The sequence below is a fragment of the Dendrobium catenatum genome, unplaced genomic scaffold (genome assembly GCF_001605985.2).
Source record: "Dendrobium catenatum unplaced genomic scaffold, ASM160598v2 fragScaff_scaffold_390, whole genome shotgun sequence".
Lineage (NCBI taxonomy): Eukaryota > Viridiplantae > Streptophyta > Magnoliopsida > Asparagales > Orchidaceae > Dendrobium > Dendrobium catenatum.
Window position 1 is genome coordinate 5,224,840 of NW_021318852.1, and position 19,372 is coordinate 5,244,211.

At 34.5% G+C, this 19,372-nt stretch overlaps 1 protein-coding gene across 3 annotated transcripts; it reads left to right on the forward strand.

Annotated features, from left to right (window-relative positions):
- The first annotated feature begins 448 nt into the window (after positions 1-448).
- Positions 449-19,344, forward strand: LOC110097531 (tRNA uridine 5-carboxymethylaminomethyl modification enzyme MnmG). Of its 3 annotated transcripts, XM_020823953.2 has the most exons (13): positions 449-702; positions 2,856-3,007; positions 4,600-4,691; positions 9,575-9,688; positions 12,240-12,570; positions 13,599-13,778; positions 14,345-14,425; positions 14,866-15,084; positions 15,254-15,396; positions 16,876-17,042; positions 17,223-17,440; positions 18,356-18,448; positions 18,923-19,344. In XM_020823953.2, exons 1-13 carry the CDS (start codon positions 498-500, stop codon positions 19,121-19,123), a joined length of 2,196 nt encoding a protein of 731 aa, XP_020679612.1. In that variant the 5' UTR covers positions 449-497; the 3' UTR covers positions 19,124-19,344. The 3 variants fall into 3 exon arrangements, with proteins under 3 accessions (XP_020679612.1, XP_028549856.1, XP_020679613.1); XM_028694023.1 differs by lacking the exon at positions 9,575-9,688; XM_020823954.2 differs by lacking the exon at positions 449-702 and having other exon boundaries at positions 2,866-3,007; positions 4,600-4,695.
- Positions 19,345-19,372: the final 28 nt, after the last annotated feature.

Below are 19,372 nucleotides of genomic sequence, written 5' to 3' on the forward strand. Positions count from 1 at the left end.
TTATTATTATTTATTAAAAAACTGTTTTAAGAAACAGAAAGAAAGTCGTCCCAAATGAAGTCTATGTTGACTTATTGTTTGGCTTACCTCACATATTAGAGAAATTATTATGTTTGGAGTTCAAACGTTGCATCCAAATATGTGAGTGTATGCACAAAAATAAAAATACACAGTCTGTATGCACACTTTGTACGCTCACAGTCCGAACACAACTCTACATCCAAATTCCACACAGAACAATTTATTCACATATTGGCCATATTGTATTTTCTCATTATCTACCACCATGGAGGATTTATTATCTGATTCACCCAATCTAATAAACTAAATAAAAAAAAAACCAGGCCTTAGTCACTTAACTGGCCCAGTTAGTCTCACGACCCGAGAGTGAGCCCAATAAGCCAGCTGAGCGGTCGTTTGTGTCGAGCTTTAAAACTCGTGCTTCTGCCCCTTTGCCGATATTCTTCACCGATTGGATTTCCTTAACGCTTGCTGTGATGCTCCTACGCCTTCGGCCAATGGGAGCGACTACAGTCGCCTTCCCCCGCTTCACTTCTCTTCTCGCTGGTTCCTACCCCTCTTATCGCAGAATCCTCGCCCCGTCTCCAAAAACAAAGCATTGGCCTACCCTTGTAAGCTTCGCATTGAGATGGATGCCTCGCCGGAAATTCGCCACAGCGATGGCATCTTCCGGTAGAATAGGTATATAATTTTTGTGTTTGCTTATAGGTTAGGGGCGTTGAGCTTTTAGCTAACAAAATAAGTGGTCGATTTATATGCTAAAGGTTAAAAGGAAACTGATGGCGGCTTGAAATGTAGCCAGGGGTAACTTGAACGTGGGGGCTTGTGTAGTCTATATCTTCAGGTTCATAAGAAGAAGCTTGTGAGCTATAGATACGAAAGGCATCAGATGCGTTGGTATTTTTAGCTGTGGTGCATCTCAATTTTTGGTTTATTTTTGTGTTTGAGGATCTTAATTTAGGGTTTAGGGGTGAAAAAACTATCAAAGCTTTGCAAGATAAAAATTGGAATGGTTGGATAACGTAGAAAATGATGCAAATTTATAAGCTTGACACCGATGATTCAGTAGTTAACTGATCTTAGAGAGTTTTGTGAGAAATAGATTTGATATCTCTGATGGTCTGCTACACATATTGGAAGATGTTTATGTTTCTTGTTTTCCAAATCCTTAATTTTTTATTTTTCTAAGTGAAAATGCCCCATGAAAATATCATTATTGGCAAAACAGGCCCGTGGATTTTATTCTTTGAGTTGTTTTTAATAAATGACTTTCTTAGTTGCTGAAATATGTATTTAATGTTTTGGAGTTCAGATCCTCATTTATACAACAACAACAAAACATGAAGCCTCTATCCCACTACATGGAATCGGCTACATGAATCATTTTTCTACATTGTGTTATGTTAAGAGTTAAATTCTCATTTAAATCTAATAAAAAAATGTCATTTCTAATATTTTCTAACTAAGTCTTTTTAGGTTTATCTCTACCTCTCTTAATATAGCCCAAATCTAAAACATCTACTCTCCTAACAGGGTCATCAAAAGGTCGACGTTTTATGTGACCAAACCATCTAAGGCGACTCTCTCTAATCTTATCTACCATTAGAGCTAAGCCAGCCTTTTCAAGTATATGCTTGTTTCGCATTCTATCTCTAAGAGTAAGGCCACTCATCTGCTGAGCATCCTCATCTCGACAACACTTAACTTAATTGTATGCTTTTCTTTTAATGGCCAACATTCTGCACCATAAAGCATTCCAAGTCTCACCACTGTCTTATAGAATTTTCCCTTAAGTTTGAGGGGTACTTTTCTATCACACAACAGGCCAGATGCATTCCTCAACTTCAACCATCATACTTGAATTCTACTAATAATATCACCATCTATTTCATCATCACTATGGACAATAGATCCAAGATATCTAAAACTAGTACTCTTATTAATGACTTGATCGCCCAAAGCCACAATCCCCTTCACTAGATCTATTACTACTAAAATTACACTTCATGTATTTGATTTTAGATCTACTCAAACGAGCACCTTTAGATTCTAAGTTTGACCTCCATAATTCAAGTTTACCTTTAATTTCCTCTCTAGTCTTATCAACAAGAAGAATACCATCAACACTAAGATTTAGCTTAATTTCATATGGACAGAATTTGGAGACTTCAAATCCCAAGATTTTGATAAAATATGTTTCAGTGTCATTATTTGTGAAATCTAGGGTTTATTAAATCCCACAATTCATATAATTTAATGGATTTAAGTATTTCCTCTTCTCACAAATTTTAGTCATAAGATCAATAGCCAAATAATTTATTAGGATTTAATAAGATTTAACGGTTGTTATGTGAAATAGTTTTCAGGTTTTAGTCCTGTCAAGCTTTACTAAATCTGGATTTATAAGATTTATCAAATCTTATATATAGCTAAATAGCACATTAATGCCTTTATTCTGTGAAGGTTTCAACATCTGGTACACTTTATTCTGCTAAGAGCAGTTCAAAGCTCAATAATTTTTATGGATTCTTTTATTTTTCCAATGAAATTGGGCAAAACTCAAAATTTCATTAATTAACTAACATATCTTTCTTTTTTTTTTTTCTCAGTTGTATCTGGAAATGCTGATTACAGTTGTATATATATTAATTTTATCCTATATCGCTATGTTTTGTCTTTATTTGTTTTTTAGTGTTTTGTGTTAAGATAGAAATTGCATTTATACTTATTAGAAAATAAGTAACATTGGCTTGCTTCCTTTCATTCCTCAGGAAAACTTGGTTCTTTTTTAAAATATTGGTTTCTGATTAAACTTAAATTTTTTATGAACGCAGACTCAAAAGTTCATGTTGAAGCTTCCGAAGAGAGATATGATGTTATTGTTGTTGGAGGGGGCCATGCAGGCTGTGAAGCTGCACTTGCATCTGCTCGTCTTGGTGCACGAACGCTTCTTTTGACACTTAACATTGATCGGATTGCATGGCAGGTCACTTTTTGTCTTTTCATCTTTTATTAGCCACTAGACAGAATGGTTCTTCTATTATGTAAGCCCCTCAGTGATTGTATGATTGAGGAATGGTTGATGTAAGCAAATTTACTCCTTCTAAGGGAATTTGTTTTAGGATTTTATATCTATTTCTCCTTGTCACAGTAGCCACATGCTAACCATTACATTCAAGACCGTGCTCCTTGGCTATTCGCGCCACTCGATTCATTATAAGCCTGATATATAGAAAATGCTTTCTTTTTGTTTTGTCTTCTGGCATTTTTTGACAGTTTCTTTGATGGATCTATGGTTAATTCGTAAGAAAAAAAATGCATAATAAAGAGCTGCAAAGTAAAGAAGAAATGACTCTCATAAGCTTTATGCTTTATACTTGTACAAAAATGAACCAATACATCATACTAGGGAATACTATAATGGTGGGAAAATTAAAAGTAATTTGAAACAAAGAAGATAAAAATTCATATTATTGAGGAAATGTGATTAAAAAAATAAAATACTCAATATAATAGTGAAACAAATAAACCATCAGATAAACTATGTTTTTATTCATAAAATGGAATAGCCAAAGTACTTCTACCAAAGATTGTTACATAAAGAAGAAGAAAGGAGGCGACAGTGGAGAAGAGGACAAGCTGAAGGATGAATATGTAGAGGATTAGTAAAAGTAAGTATAATGAGGATACTAAGAATTAAACTTTATTCCTTATTAAATTTTTTTTTCTTTGAATATCCCTACTTCATAAAAAATGATTATAATTGGGTTCATTTGATAAAAAAAAACAGATATGGGATTTTAATTATGCCTTTTGAAGTGAGCTGATTCTAATTTCATAGAGAACCAAAAAAAAAAAAAAAAATCTGTGCTATGTTATCTCAATCTGAAGGAAGGAAGAGGGAAACTATGTTGTGACACAATCACACAACTCTGCCAATGACTGCCCATTTTGGATAGAAAAAATGTTTTACTTATTTTCATGTTGAAGTACATTGTTTTTTATTTTTTTCATTTTTTTTTATTTTGATACTTTGATTCTAGGGGGACTATAATTTTGCTTTAAGGCTAGATGGAAGCTAGCAATTAAATTTTTTTGATAGATGGTTATTAAAAAGAAGCTAAAAATTGCTCTTACTAAAATAGTAGTTATATAGAGCTGCATCGCACCATCATGCTATAAGAGCAGCGACATGGAAACTATATTTTTTTAGCACCCGTAGATGTTTTCCATCATAAACCGTATTGTTCGTTTAAGGTAAATAACATTTTTTTCTTTAGTTTTCTCATTATTTACTCCTCTTTCAACTTTGAAATGCACTTCTGCCACCGGACAATTCGGATTGGTCTTCATTGACCCTATTTCTTTTGCACCTTTGATCACCAATTTTTAGCTTATCATTTACTGCTATTTTTTATTTGAATTGTCTCTTTAGACTGTAAACATCAGTTCAGAAATTAGAAGCTTTTTTTTTCACGACTATAGTGCATATATTTGATTTTCATAATTATGTTGTCTGATTTCAAGAATAATTATGTGGAAAAATGATAGCATTTTTAGTGTTTTCGTTGTAAACAGCCTTGCAATCCAGCAGTTGGGGGCCCTGCCAAATCTCAGCTGGTACATGAAGTTGACGCCCTTGGTGGGGAGATTGGGAAAATTGCTGATAAGTAGGTGAAAAACTTGAAATAACTCGTACTGATATTATCCATGTGCTTCTAACGTCTGGTTAAAGCATTTATAAAATGTTACGTTGATAACATTTTATGTGCGTTGTGATGCTTCAGGTTCTGATTTTGTTTGCCTCTCATTCTTCTTGTTTTTGAGGTTGTTGGTGTTGCTTAAATTTGTTAAATATTCCTTTTTTTGTGAATTATTGTTTGCATACTTGATTATCTGAACACATTATTAGTAGTTGATTTATTTGCATGTATTCGAAAGCATTTTTCGAAAATTGGGCTGCCTTCTTTCCCCAAGAAATTGTGTGGAGAGGAATTACCTTCACTCTCAATTTTTTAAAATTTTCTTTCTATTCTTTTTTCTGCAACGTAACATAGCTTGTTATGAGAATTTGTTATTGGTAATCACATTGTGGTTTAAAATTCTGAGATCCACAGTTCCACACTATATGTATATCAAAATGAAAGCCACTAAATGAAAAAAAAAAAAACATTTTTTACTAAAACCATAATAAGCGGTTTGGGGGAGGACGTCAAAGCGGGAAGACTCATCTTGATGCAAAGGTTTTGTGATGACTTGAGGATATTGATAGATCCTTGTATGAATGTTGCTTGAGTGATAAGAGAAGATATGATTGCATTAGAGGACCTATAAGATGGGTAGGAGAAGAGGAATCATTCAAACTTCAAAGGAAGAGATAGAGAGAGCAATTATCCTCTATGTATGAAGATGATTTCTACACCAAAGAAAATATTAATAAGTAAATCGAAAGCAAATAAAATGAATCATGATGGATCTTTCAAAAAAGATTTTTTTTTGAAGAATCTTAAAGTATTATGTTGATTCCATCAATACGACTATTATTAATTCAAAGGAGATAGATGAAGACATCATTAAATAAGATAGGTGATGATGCGTCCAAATATGCTAATTGATGGGATGTCGGCTCTAAAAATTAGTCATATAATTTGGTATTGCATCAACTCCTTTGTGGTGCGAAAAACTTATCCTCAATGAGTTGGATGATTTGGTACCACAAAGACAAATATGGTGGAGCAATCTCATTTAACTCTTTCAATGAACCAAAAAGCAAACAAGCACTATAATTTATGAATGTTCTTAGGTCAATAACTATCATAAAGGACCTATATAATTAGAGAGAACCTGCAACGAATGGATGATATTGCAACTTTGGAGCAAGATGTCTCCATTCATCGTGCCATTGTGTATGATCACCCAACTGATCAAAAAATATATGATTGTCTTGTGGTGACTGCAGTGATATGGTGAAGCCAACTTGTGTAAATAGTGATGATGTAGGCAATTATATATAAAATTGTGAAATAACTCATATCTAGTGGCATTATTGAGATTGCATAAATGCTATTGCATTATGAATGTGTTTTGATTAATGGAAAGAACTGAATTTTTATTTCTTGGAAAATAGTTTGAAATTCTTGCACCACTGACCGACATTTGAGCATGCATACCCAAGTGGCCCTAGAATAATCATCATCGAATATGACATGCCAGAATCCTAGGTGAGCAAGAATAAGGCTAGGATCAAATATTCGAGTGGACAAGCTCAAAAAGAATATTTTGATGACTACTAGAATAAGGAAATGATATGTGACGGTGTTTACCTAAGTCACAAGTAAGTTATAGTCAAACCGGAGAGAGGAGAGTAGAGAAAAATTTAAACTTGAAGTTTGCTTGGAAGAGGATGGCCCAATTGCCACTATCATTACTACGACGTAGCGCTTGAAGAGAAAGTTGAAGGATCATCAAGAAGTAGACTTTACTTGCTTTAACACCTCCACCAATTGCCTTCTTTGAGTCTGTATACCGAAATATGATGAGAAGGATAAAAAAATTTGCTGAACAAGTATGAGTCTTCATAAAGCAGTGAATAGATAATAGGTTGGTAAGAAATTGTTGGAAATAGAAAATATTTTAAAGATATAATATTTCAAGGTAATATAGTGCCATTTTTAGAAAAGGGGGAGTAGTAACCATCAATGATAATGAAAGGTAGAGAGAGAGAGAGAGAGAGAGAGAGAGATTACACATTCTTCAAGGAAAGATGCATACCAGTGATATGTTTGACACTCATTTTTCTTAAAACAAACAATTTGGTTAGTAGTGAATGGGTGGTACTAAAATAACTCGTCTCATTTATATCTTAAAGTGTTGTAATATTTTAGATCTATGTACGAGAAAAAATCTCAAAGTAAAGAGTGTACAAAGTACAAACGATAAATATCACTTTTCTATAAGTATGTGAAGTGAAGGAAGTTCAACATCTTCTTGTCTAAACCTTTAAACATTGAAGTTAAGGCAATTGAAGATTTAAGACTATTGAGCAACTAGATAAGAACAATGTAGTTAGACACTTGCCATTTGAAAACTTATTAGTGTCACTACTATGTGAGAGAGACAGTAAGATGATGGAATCTGTTGTGAGAACCAAAAAGGATGTGAAAGACACTTAATCATATGAGATGATTAGACAATAGAATTTGATTGTTCTACTGATAGTGGAGGAGGTTTCTGAGTCATTGATAAGAGATTAAGAAGTGATAAGATTGTGTAAAAGAGACTCATAGAATTTTGAGGGTTAAATTAAATATTTTAATAGAGGAGATACATGAAGTGGTCACTTTCTAAGCAGGGGTTGAGCGTCAGTGAGGGTAGTAGATGCTTGTATCAAAGGGCATCATGCACATGGTAGATGCTGGGGATTGATTTTACGTTGGTGAGCATGAATACAAGCATGAGGGGATTCACATTATAGATCTAGAGAGTGAGAGTACAATAGTGAGCGTGAATGAATGCATGGGGTGGGTTGCAAGTATAGAGTAGGTTGTAGGCGTGGGACGAGTCTCCAAAGTGGGGTGGGTCATGGGTGAGCGGGAACATGGGGTGGACAGTGGGCGTGCCACGAGTAACAAGTGTGGGTTGCAAGTTTGAGGGGAAGCCTAAGTGTGAGTGAGATCATGTGGGTTAAGATCGAGGCAGATGGGGGGTGGGTAGGTGGAATCCAGAAGGGATTTTGGGATTTAGGAGGAGGTTTTGATGTAGGCAAGGGGGGTCAAAATATTTTGTGTTTTAATTTTGGTGAGTTTGTTTTCCCTCTACTAAAAATCAGCTCATAAATGCTTAGCCTCTACCTTTTAAGCTCATAAATTGAGTATTTATGTTGATTCATTTCCTCTCTCTAAAGACTCTTTGGTTTCCCCACCTATTCCCCTCTCCAAGGCTGCCTTTCCCTTTCCCCTTCTGTGTCTCTTTGGTTTTCCCCTTATGTTGTTCCCGTGACTTATTGCTGGATGCTGGTTCCAGTCTTCTATATTGGCTTTTCAGGTTCCTCCCTGACTGCTTTCCCGTGGCTTCTCTTGCCCGATTTCCGTGTTGGCTTTTCGGGTTCCTCCCTGGCTGTGTTCCCGTGGCTTCTCCTACCCGGTTTCTGTGCTATCTTTTGGGAATTGTTTTGTATTGTCTGCTCCTTTCCGGTGGCTGTTGTGCTGCCTTTTCAGCTGATGTTCTGGACTGATTTTGGTTGTTGTTTCGAGACAAATTTCTGACTGTTTCAGGACAGAAATCTGGACTGAATTTTTGGCCTTTCAATTGCTCCTTTTAATTGATTTAATAAGAGATTATGGTGACTGTTTGGCTGCATTTTTTCCTATAAATAGATGTTTTGTAATGAAAAAGATGTTGATATAATGTGATTTTTGGAGCCAAAAACCTGAGAGGTTTTTCTTCTTTCTTGGAAAGGCTTGCGAGCTTGTTCCACCTCTTCGTCTCCCTCTAGGAAAGCTTGCGAGCTTGTCCTTTCTTCGTCTTGGTCTTCTGGCCCCTTTCTTCTCTCCGCAAGATCGACGTCGCTTGTATCCTTCTTCTCAATTCAAGAAAGCAACTTTAGGTGTATTTTTATGTTTGTGTCAAAGTTTGTAAGTCTTTTATCTTATAAAAAATTGTAGTTTGTCATATTTTTGAGAATTTATGTAAATTTTTTTATCCTAGGAAGTTTCTCTCTTGCTTGCAAAAAAATAGATTTTTTTCTAATTTTTGCTTGCATCAACCATTAGGTTTCCTCTCTTTTATATCTTGTTGAGGAGGGTTTTGTGTGTCATATTCATTAGAGATCCCATCTATTGATAATGGAGGAACAAATATAGCATCCTTGTTGGCGCCCAAATAAACTTTCGTCAGTCTCTAAATATAAAGAATTTTTTTATTTTTAATATTTTCTTATATTGATAACCCGTAGAGTGGGCTTTGGATTTTAATGCATGCATTTTTTACAGATTGAACTCAATTATGCATGTATGATTGCTTAATTTTAATTCACCTTAAATGTGAAAGCTTTCATATTTGTTGTCATTCAAACAAAAGGTTTGGAGTTTTTGGTTAATCCTCCTTTTCTTGGAACTGTATTTTATTTGGTTATACGTTCCAAGCTTTTCATATTATAAAGTGCACAATTTCTTAAATTATTACTATTTTTTTGGTGTATGATACAGTTTAACTGTGAGGTGATTTTTTTTTTTTCATTTAGAAATTCTTTGTGATTTAAATGAGAATTTGACTTTTAATAGGACACAATGGAGAAAAAGGATTCATGTAGCCGACCCCCACGTAGTCGGATAAAGGCTTGATGTTGTTGTTGTTGTTGTTGTAAATTCTTTGTGATAAGGTTTCTATGCCTTATGGAATCCCATATACATAGTTTCTTAACTGTTCTTTGAACCGAAGTTTAAGCAAGTAATTCACAGCATGCGCATAAAGCATAACTTTAAGATCGCAAAATGGTTATTTAGATTTTAAACTTTTTTGGCACTTGTAATGTTGGCTATGCTCTTCTTTGCAGGTGCTACATACAAAAGAGGGTTTTGAACCGTTCAAAAGGCCCTGCTGTGAGGGCACTACGCGCTCAGACAGATAAGAGAGAGTATGCCATGGAAATGAAAAGAGTCGTTGAGAGGTTGGTGCATTTTAGAAATGTTATATGCATACTTTTTTCATATATACACACACACACACGTATGGAATGTTTTTCGGGTTGTAGTCTACTTAAACATTCGATTCTTTTAAGAATTTTTTTTTGGGTGGGGTGGGCTGGGGTGGGGGGGCGCGGTGGTGTTGTTCTTCATAGCATATATAAATTTTAATTTCAGGTGATTCTATGAAAAAACATTTTTTATTTCAGATTTTTATCTTGGGCCATTTGTGAAGCTTCCCATATAGAATTTACCAAGCTTCTAGCTCTTGGTTGATCATTAATCATATGATAAGCTCACCACTTTGTCACCAATATTTTCCCTGTATGTTTGTCAAAGAATATAATTTACAAAGCCTCTAGCGCTTGGTTGATCATTAATTATATGATAAGCTCGCCACTTTGTCACCAATATTTTCCCTGTATGTTTGTCAAAGAATCTGCTTAATGCGGATTCTTAACACCTTGCTAATAATGACTCACCTCTTGTACAAGTGCTGACGTTGTCACAGTTAGCTGGCTTTTGATCAATCTTATTTTCAATCAGGATAAAACCTTATTGAAAGGCCTTTCCAATTTTTGCTAGTTTAATGAAGAAGTAATGTACTGTACTGTTGTGTTGGTTGGATTGAGGATCTTTGAATCATTTTTCAAGGTTTCCTATTGTAAAGACCCACCCTCTATAAACCCTAAAGTTCAAAACAATTTAGGTGGTTCCGTTTCCAAAGCTATTCGAGGCTTTAATAAACTTGAAATAGCTATGACTAGCCTAAACATTTATGCGTGTATTAATCTGATGTGGAATCTAAAAACATAGCTAGAAAAACCCATTGTTTTTTAATACTAGAAAAGTTTTTTATATGAATAAGGTAAAGAAGACAAATAAAATTCCATATTTCATTTCATTCCATGAGTTTAATTTATTTCGTTAATATGGCACCGCATTTTTTTCTTCTTAAATTTTATTTTATTCCTTGCTTGACAGTCAGAGATGCATATTCACATGTAAATGAGTACGACTTCAATGTTTTGGGAGGCTTTTTAGGTTGTTATATTGGTCAGTTTTTTTACCAATCCATGGTGATTCACATTCCATCCTTTTTGTAACTGTATGTAATACCTTCGGCACTTTTTCCTTGTAGTGTTATAGTCAACCTACAAGTTTCAATGCCAGATATTTAGAGATGTTGATTGCGCGCATAAGTTTATCCGAATATTTTCTAGTGCTGAAAATTCTCTTTGTTCTTGTATGGTTGCCATGATATTTTAGCATGGTGATATATATATATATATATATATATTTTGGTGTGGTATAAGTTGTTATATAGATACACGAAGATTTTTTCCTTTAGTTATATATATAAACTAACAAGATTTCAGTCCAGAGTTATATTAATTGTTGTTTGAGAACAGAAAGCTATTCAAATGTTTTTTTTTTTTTTTTTGCAAACAACTTTCTTTGATGTTTGCATGTTGCTTTGGATTTGAACATATTCTTATTAGAATAAAAATTATATCAGTATATCCTAATATAGATTGTATCAGGATGAGCTTAAAAACTATTAAATTTGCTTTGTGCTTGATAGACTAAAGAGAGAATTGAAGAAAAACTTGAATTATGGACGTCAATCGTCTAAAGGTTTTTGCCAAGTAGATCTAAAAATGAATACATGTAGTGTAATTTTAGTTGTAATAGTTCTAATGTGGGTTTGTGATTTTGGGTAATCAAGTTAAAAAGAGCATGCCTTCTAGATATCTTGGGAAATAGATGGTAATATTATTAGTAGAATTTAAGTTGGATGGTTGAAGTGGAAGAATCTTTCGGGCCTGTCATCTAATAGAAAAGTATTGCTCAAACTTAATGGAAAATTTTATAAGATAGTGGTGAGACCTGCAATATGCTTTATGGCACAAAATATTGGTCGTTAAAAGAGAAGCATAAAATTAAGTGATGCATAGATAAGGATGCTTAGGTGGATGAATGACTTTATACTTAGAGATTGAATCTGAAACAAGTATATACGTGATAAGGCTGGAGTAGCTCCAGTGGTATATAAGATTAGAAGGAATCGCCTTAGATGGTTTGATCACCTTAAGTGTCAGCCTTCCGTTGACTCTGTTAGGAGTACATGTATTAGATACGGCCTATGTTAAGAAAGGTAAAGGTAGACCTAAAAATATTTGGTTAGAAAGTATTAAAAATAATTTTTTTAAATTAGATTTCAATGAGAATTTGACTTTTAATAGGAAACAGTGGAGAAAAAAAAAACTAATGTAACCGACCCCTTGTAGTGGGATAAAAGGCTTGATGTTGTTGTTGTTTAGACCCCATGTAGTGGGATAAAAGGCTTGATGTTGTTGTTGTTATTGTTGTTGAGATTAGTACAATACAAATTCTTCATATGCAACATTGATCTCAAAGCAAATATAACGACTTTCAACCTTATATTAGTATAATTTGTACGAGAATATCTTGACACAAAAATTTCCTTCATATTATTTCTTTTGCATGATCAATTTTGTGAACCTCCTGCAGCACCCCGAATCTTTTCATCAGAGAGGCTATGGTAACAGAGGTCTTGGTTGGCAAGAACGACCATGTGGAAGGTGTTCATACCTTTTTTGGAATGAACTTTTATGCTCCCTCTGTTGTACTCACCACTGGCACCTTTATGAGTGGAAAGATATGGGTCGGAAGGACGGCAATGCTTGCTGGGCGAGCCGGAGAATCAGCCTCTATTGGGCTTACTGAAAACCTGCAGAATTTGGGTTTTGAAACTGACAGGCTTAAAACTGGAACTCCAGCACGTGTTGATTACCGTACTGTTGAATTTTCTCAATTAGAGCCGCAACATGGTGATGAAGAGGTACTACCATAAGTCATGAACTGGAATTGTTTATGGGCATAAAGTATGATGCATTTTTTTTTTCTTCCTGAAATTGTGGCGTTAGGATTCCACTTTGTTATATTTTTCTTTATTATTTTTTATGTTTTATTTCTTTTTCTTTTTTTAATTTATAACTCTATTCTTCCTCCCTTCTGGAAACTCACCCCTCTCCAATACAAACACCAGTACACAACAAATAATCACTTCATAAAAAGACAAAAATACTGTGTATAAAGTGCCACCGAAAGTGCTTTTTGTTATTAATTTTGGAATGCTGATGATTTGATCTGGTTACATTAATAAAAAGAGAATGCAAGCTAGATCAAAATCATAAAGCAACAAATTTTCAAATTAAAAAACCAATTGTCTCTTACAGATAGGGTGCAAGACAAATTGTTGGCAAGCCCATCATAATGTCTTTTTAGTTTAACTTTTAATTGTCTTATTTACGTACTAGTTAGGAATTTGGAGCACTTTGGATGTAAGGATCAAGAAGTTTATGTCTACATGTGTTTTGCCCAGATGTTTCAAGGTGCCATTTTTCGGAGGTTAAGATCAAAATCATTGGTCTTACTTCTACTAGTTAGGTTCAATTTTGGAGTCTTTCTTTAACTTTTATTTAGTGTTTCATGCATTTTTAACTTTAATTTATACAATTGTTTATTCACGATTTCATGACAATCTACCTTTTGATGGAGATTTGAGGAAAACTTCAAAAAATAAATCTTGTATGCTACGATGAGCAAATTAGCAAATTGCTACGATGAGCAAATTGATTATCAAGGATTGTTTATTTTATTTGTTAACCTTGTTTGGGCATGTACCTCTGTCCCGTTCTTTTAATCGTGAGAAGTTTACTTTCTATCCTGTTAAGGGATGAATAATAAAATAATTAAAACTTTTAACAGATTATGGTTTAATGGATCCCATTTTAAGAAATTCTTTGTGAGACAGAAGATAGCCATCACAATTTTTTTCATGTCTGACCAGTGGTTTTGTTAGAGCAGGTGAGCTGGTTTAGTTTTGATTCTGAATACCACATAGAAAAGCCGCAAATGTGCTGCTATTTGACAAGAACAACAAAAGATACCCATCAGCTTATTAGAGATAACTTGCATGAAACGCCAACTTATGGTGGTTGGGTGGAAGCAAAGGGACCGAGATATTGTCCATCAATTGAAGATAAGGTACATCATATGGTTTGTTTGGTATCTTAATCATATTTATCTTGTGATTCATCATTATCCATCATTTAGCTAATAAATAGCATAAAAATTGGCAAGCTACTATCAATTTAATGCTAGTCACTTGTCATCAATCACCTCCAAGCAAACTATGCCCCTCAGTACACAAACCAAACCGCCAAATCACCCACACCACTGCTGTATCCCGCAAGGAAAGATGGGAAAAAAGTGATTGTAAAATATATGCACGTTTTCCTTGTAGAATGTTGTTTGCTTCAATGCTTTGAAGCATCATGTTTATAAGGTTGAATTAATGTTTTTCTTATATTCCCATATATAGATGCTTCCAACAATTTCAATTAGGTTTGACATGAACAATACCTCCAATTGGTTCATGCACACATCATATAACAATATATATCATCAGCTATATGCAGGCTGCAAAATATTTTTGAGAAAAAATTCTGTCATGGCAGTCATGTAGATAGGGACTCTCCGGGCAATATATAGGTTTGTAATATGTTCTTGAATATTTTTTTGGACTTTCCTAAGATTTAGCTTTCTTGCAGATTGTAAGGTTCCAGGACAAAGAGTCCCATCAGATTTTTCTTGAGCCTGAGGGCAGAAATGTTCCCGAGCTCTATGTGCAGGTAACCAGTTTCTTTTAGAGATATATTATTTTTTAATTTTTAGCCTATGATTCATCTTCTTTTTTTCTCCAAAGAAATGCCAGGTTTTACATAAAACGATTAGCCTTATAGAAGCATTAGTTCTTCTTCCCTTCATATAACCAAATTTCAGTCAAAGATTATTTGTCTAGTGCTCACTTTTTTATTTCTTTTACTTGCAAGGATAAGTTCATGCATCTGTATGTTGAAGCTTTTGACTGTTTTTCTTTGTTTTCATTTATTTTGGTTTGTTTTGAATAATCCTTCTTGCATAGTGTGTAAGTTCTACAAATGTTTTCATTCAGAAGCTCCAGTTAGCGTGTTTGTATTTTCATGATTACCGCAAAAAACATCCATCCGGTTGTGATTATGATGGAAGATTTTTATGTTTTTAAACTAAAGATAAAATTGTTTTTAACTAGGGGTTTTCAACAGGTCTACCTGAGAGATTGCAATTAGCACTTCTGAGAACATTACCTGGACTAGAAAATTGTTTGATGCTCAGGCCTGCATATGCTGTAGAATATGACTATTTGCCTGCTCACCAGTGCTCCAGATCCCTTATGACCAAGAAGTTTGAAGGACTCTTCTTTTCAGGTCAGATAAATGGTACAACAGGCTACGAGGAAGCTGCGGCTCAGGTCCTTTTATCTCCACATTGCATGCACTAAAAAACTGTTTGGTTTGCAAAACCCCTGAAAAACCAACTTTCATTTATAGATATTACCTCCTTCATGAAATTGAATATTGCTATTTTCTATGTCATTTCTTCTTGTTGTTTTTATAAATTCTAAATATCTGTAAATGCAGGGTCTTATCTCTGGAATCAATGCTGCAAGGCATTCATCTAGCAAATCTCTCATGAATCTTGAGAGAGAAAGCAGTTTTATTGGCACTCTCATTGATGATCTTGTCACTAAAGATCTGAGGGAGCCATATCGCATGTTAACAAGGTATCATCATCTTTCCATATTTATGGGCATGGTTTAAGTTCAACCTTGAACATTCTTGTAATCAACTTAATTTAGCAGAAACTTCTTATCCATGGTAAACCTGAGACTTATTCAGTACATGTCTGGTAATAAACTGTAAGATTTTTATTTTTTTTTATCTTGCTTCGATTTTGTTACAAGGTGCATGTGGAAAGCGACAAAAAATGGGTTCATGAACTAAGGAGGCATAGTAGATCAGTTCTACATCCCAGCTATTGTGTTACCTGACAAGTATCTGGACAAACATATAGTAAAGTTCTTAGAAGTTTTTGGACCTGAGTAGAGATTCCATGGAATTTTTCATACATTATTTAGCAGGCTGTAGAAGATGTCTTGGAAGTTATCATTATAGTAGTTAAAAGTGTGTTGCATTTCTAACATTGTATCATTTAAATATTTTCCGTAGGTCTCCAAGCATTTTTAAACTTTTATTCATGATATATGGGGTTCACCATCCTCTTTCATTCCAATTTGGCATTATAACTCTTGGTTGTTCCTGTGGAACATATGCCTCAAACTTGTCTGCTGCTTTTTGATGATTGCGTCATACACTAAACTAGTTTTTGTAGTAAGAAGAACTGCTGCAGGTGATAAATCGTATCCTTACTGGATTATGATGATTACTAAACAGACCGCTGCCCCTTCCAGGAGTAAACCAAGCTCGGCCCACTAGGGGGCCGGTTGTAATGGGACTGGTCCCTAGTGGACTGGTCTAATAAAATGTTGGTGCAAATCAACGCCCAGCGAACAGGAACATTCAGCCTTTTCTAGAATGCTGTCTTACAGCACAAGCCAACCTGCAGCAGTTCTTCTTGCACTAAGAGTTAAATCCAAATCCCTTGGAGGGATAGGAGGGGGTGGCAAGGGCTGTTTAATAATTTGGGTTTGATTAATTAGTGATATGCTTTAAGTGGGAGGAAATTAGGGTTAGGGTTATGCATGATTTGAGTTGTTCTCTTGGAGTCTTTCTTAGTGCCTTGGGCTCTAGATCTATAATCTAGAGATTGGGAGAGACGATACTCCTCTCGAATTGAGGATCAATTGTATCTTGCTTGGAGTTTGTTTTGCTTTGATTCTACTATTGCAATCTATCGTTTTTAGATTGATTTCATCCAGATTTTCTTGTTTTTCTTGCTGTTTTGACCCATTATTGCTAGGGTTGTTTGTGAACTCAAGTATTTCCTCACACATTTTATATCATATTAACTTGTAATATTATTTTTGTTTGCTTGATTTTTATAATATACGTCCTTCTTGAACCGATGGGTTAGGAGTTTCGAAAATATCCTAGGCAGTTTTATCTATACAAATTGTTGCAGACTAGCCTCTCCTTTTTTGAGGTCATATGTTACATGTCATATCTGGTTCTAGCATGCTTCTCAGTGTCTATTCTGGTATTTAACATATTCTTTATATGTCATTTCTCTTTCTTTTTTTAAGCCGCTCAGAGCACAGGTTACTTCTTCGTGCTGACAATGCAGATAGCCGTTTAACACCTCTAGGCCGAGAAATTGGTTTGATAGATGACAGACGTTGGAATCTGTACAAGTCCAAGCAATCTTTGATATCCGAAGAAAAACAACGGCTAAAGACAGTCCATATCTCAGGTTAACATTTTCATTTGCATTCTTTATATGCAACATGGTATTACTTGGAAATATGTTTCCTATTAAGTGGGTCTTCACGTGGCTTCCAACTTTGTGTATGTATGATAGCTGCTTATATCTGGTTAATACATGCTTTAGTGTATATATTCATGTTCCTGAGATTATAAAATTGTTTTACAGCGAAAGATGATTTGGCTTCTGAAGTTAGTCGGTTGTCAGGACAACCTGTGAAAGATTCCACACTAGAAAACTTTCTGAAAAAGCCACATGTGCACTACGAGGTTTTTGATAGATATGGCTATGGGAACATGCTTCTTTCCAGGATTGAGAAAGAGTGTGTTGAAATTGACATTAAATATGAAGGCTTTGTTCTGCGCCAGCAGAGCCAGCTTCACCAGGTGAGCAGGTTAACTTCATTTTCTTTACCCCAGAGGGGCCACGATATAGCATTCAATCTTTGCTCGACCAAGTTTCTCCTTAATTCAGGACATGTTGTATCTAAACCCACTCCATGTTTTTTCACCACTCTTACCCTGACAGATAGAGATTGACAAAGCACAGTGATCTAAACTCAAGTCTGGGGAGGCTTACTTATTGATGTAGAACTAAATGCGTATGTTGATGTTTTGCATTTGAAATTATATGTCGTTGAAAGAGCAAGAGTAATTAGTTAACCTTTCTTCATTTAAATGGTGATTGAAAATAATAAAATAATGATTCAGATCAAGCAATAGACTTGAACAGTTGAACATGGTTAGCCACAGCCAGATTGTTCTCAGTTAACCCAAGTGTCCAATTTAGTTAGTAGTGAAATGCTGATATTAAATTGGGTAATGCGGTACAAAAAATAGAATACAAATCTTACCTTTGAAAACCCAAGTTCTTTTGATATCTAGATCCTTCGTTTTATGAAAAATATTTCAATCCACTTTAGGGTTCACAGCATCTTTGTCCTGTTTTGTAGAGACACTGTTATTCCTTCCTATTTCAATATCTTTATCAAATTGCTTTGAATATCACTTGTTTGATGTTTCGTATCATTCATAGACTTAGGCTTCATTTTGGACAGTTTTGTTCATGCTTCTTAAAGCGACTTTTTAGTACAAAAATTTTAATTTTTTATTAAAAAGTTGCTTTAAGAAGCAATAAGAAAGTCATCCCAAATGAAGCCTTAGTCATAATCATAACTGTAGCAATGATTTGTTTACCATAGATTTTGTAGATTTACTTGTGATATTGCTTCTTTGGCTGTAAATCACTTGCTATTTGGTCTTAAAATTAGTTGCCCATTCATTTTTATTGTTGTTTTTCAGATGGTCAATCAGCAACACAGAAAACTTCCTGATGATTTGGATTACCATTCGATGACAACTTTATCCCTTGAAGCACGTGAGAAACTTTCGAAGGTATTAACAGCCTGTGAATGTTAGCTTGGAAAAAAGAGTTTTAGAGAATAATTATTTCGTAAGACTATATTACTTTTTACCTTTGTTTATGCCAACCCTGTGATTTTCTTGTGATGATTAGGGTTAATTCCTTACTATAATAACATGATTGCATGAGAGAGTACTCTTCTCATGTGGCGATCACCATCATCTTAAATGTCAATTAAAATTGAATTTTCTTGAAGCACAACCTCATTTTGTTTTGTTTTAGGCATAAAATTTTTAGAAACAGAATATATATTTATTGATATATGCGCTTCCGGTTATTTTTGGGCGTTTCTATGAGTAGAGTCTTTCAAACACTTGTTTAAACAAAAATCATGATATTATAGTTAAGGAATTAACCCTAAACAAGGATTGAAAATCTATTTGTTTTGCTGAATTGTATTTTTGCCTGAAGATCATAATCAAAGACTGGGCTTGAATTGCATGCAGTTCAAACCACAAACAATTGGTCAAGCAAGCCGAGTTGGTGGGGTGAACCCTGCAGACATATTTGCCCTTCTCATTTTCCTTGAGGCTAATCGCAGGAAAGTGAATTCCATGAAAAGACAGGAACTGCTAAGATCTATTGCTGTTGATGATGATGAGTCCAGTTCTACCTTAGCTACTGCTTCAGAGGTGGTTAATTCCTAGTTGTTGGTTTTGCTTTGGTTTCCTCTGTGAGTGCTTCAATCTCAAGCTGGATAGACCTGAAACCCACTGTTTGGGCCAAATTTCATTGGTTAGTCTGCTTGAGATGTATTTTGGTTTCTTTCTTTTTCCTTTAAATAGTTTTACCTGTAATTTATGCATATTTTCTTTGTTAATGTAAATACTTTGTACTTGCTGCTTAGTTTATTTTTTTGTTACTAATTTATGAATTCTCCATTTTGAATCAATTAT